Source organism: Orycteropus afer, unplaced genomic scaffold, assembly GCF_000298275.1.
Source record: "Orycteropus afer afer isolate SDZICR_OR568_19922 unplaced genomic scaffold, OryAfe1.0 scaffold00133, whole genome shotgun sequence".
Lineage (NCBI taxonomy): Eukaryota > Metazoa > Chordata > Mammalia > Tubulidentata > Orycteropodidae > Orycteropus > Orycteropus afer.
In genome coordinates, this window is record NW_006921720.1 from 1879289 (window position 1) to 1879879 (window position 591).

The 591-nt window shown below is 33.7% G+C and overlaps 1 protein-coding gene across 1 annotated transcript in view; it reads right to left on the reverse strand.

Moving 5' to 3' along the window:
* Nucleotides 1-591, reverse strand: part of LMBRD1 (LMBR1 domain containing 1) — a 202676-nt gene that overhangs the window by 40990 nt on the left and 161095 nt on the right. Inside the window, exon 10 of the mRNA XM_007945208.1 lies at nucleotides 4-62. Coding sequence (XP_007943399.1) covers nucleotides 4-62 — 59 coding nt within the window. The remainder of the gene's footprint in view (nucleotides 1-3; nucleotides 63-591) is intronic.

Below are 591 nucleotides of genomic sequence, written 5' to 3' on the forward strand. Positions count from 1 at the left end.
GACAGGAAGAGAGAAATTACAAACAGCAATGCAACTAAGATGAAAAATATTCCCCAAATGATCTAAAAGCAAAGATATATAAATTAAAATATAGCTTTAAAAGTTGATATTGAAAAGCACAAAACCATTATACTCAATGAGTTGTTGTTATAAACAATGATTAACTAAAATGATCCAAGATACATTTCACTTAAGCATATAATTCCAGGCATTTACCATCTCAAATTTTCTTGTGAGACTATTTGGTTGAGAGGATGTATACAAAAGAGACAACACATTTGAAAAACCTTCATTAATAAGTAAACAAATGAGATTCTTTGGTAGACCAAGCATAAAATTTATATTCAGTTACATTCAATTATAAACTTCAAAGTTAACTGAAAGTTACGGTAAGAGTAGCACATATACAAAACTAGGAAACTGATCAGGTTATATTATCCTGTTAGCTAAACATAGGGAACACATTGTTGTTGTCTGTTGTTCTGTGCCATGAAGTTGTACCCAACTCATAGCGACCCCTCCTTGGGTTTCCAAGGCAGTATCACTATGGAAGTAGACTGCCCAACCTTCCTTCCGAGGAGTGGCTGGTGG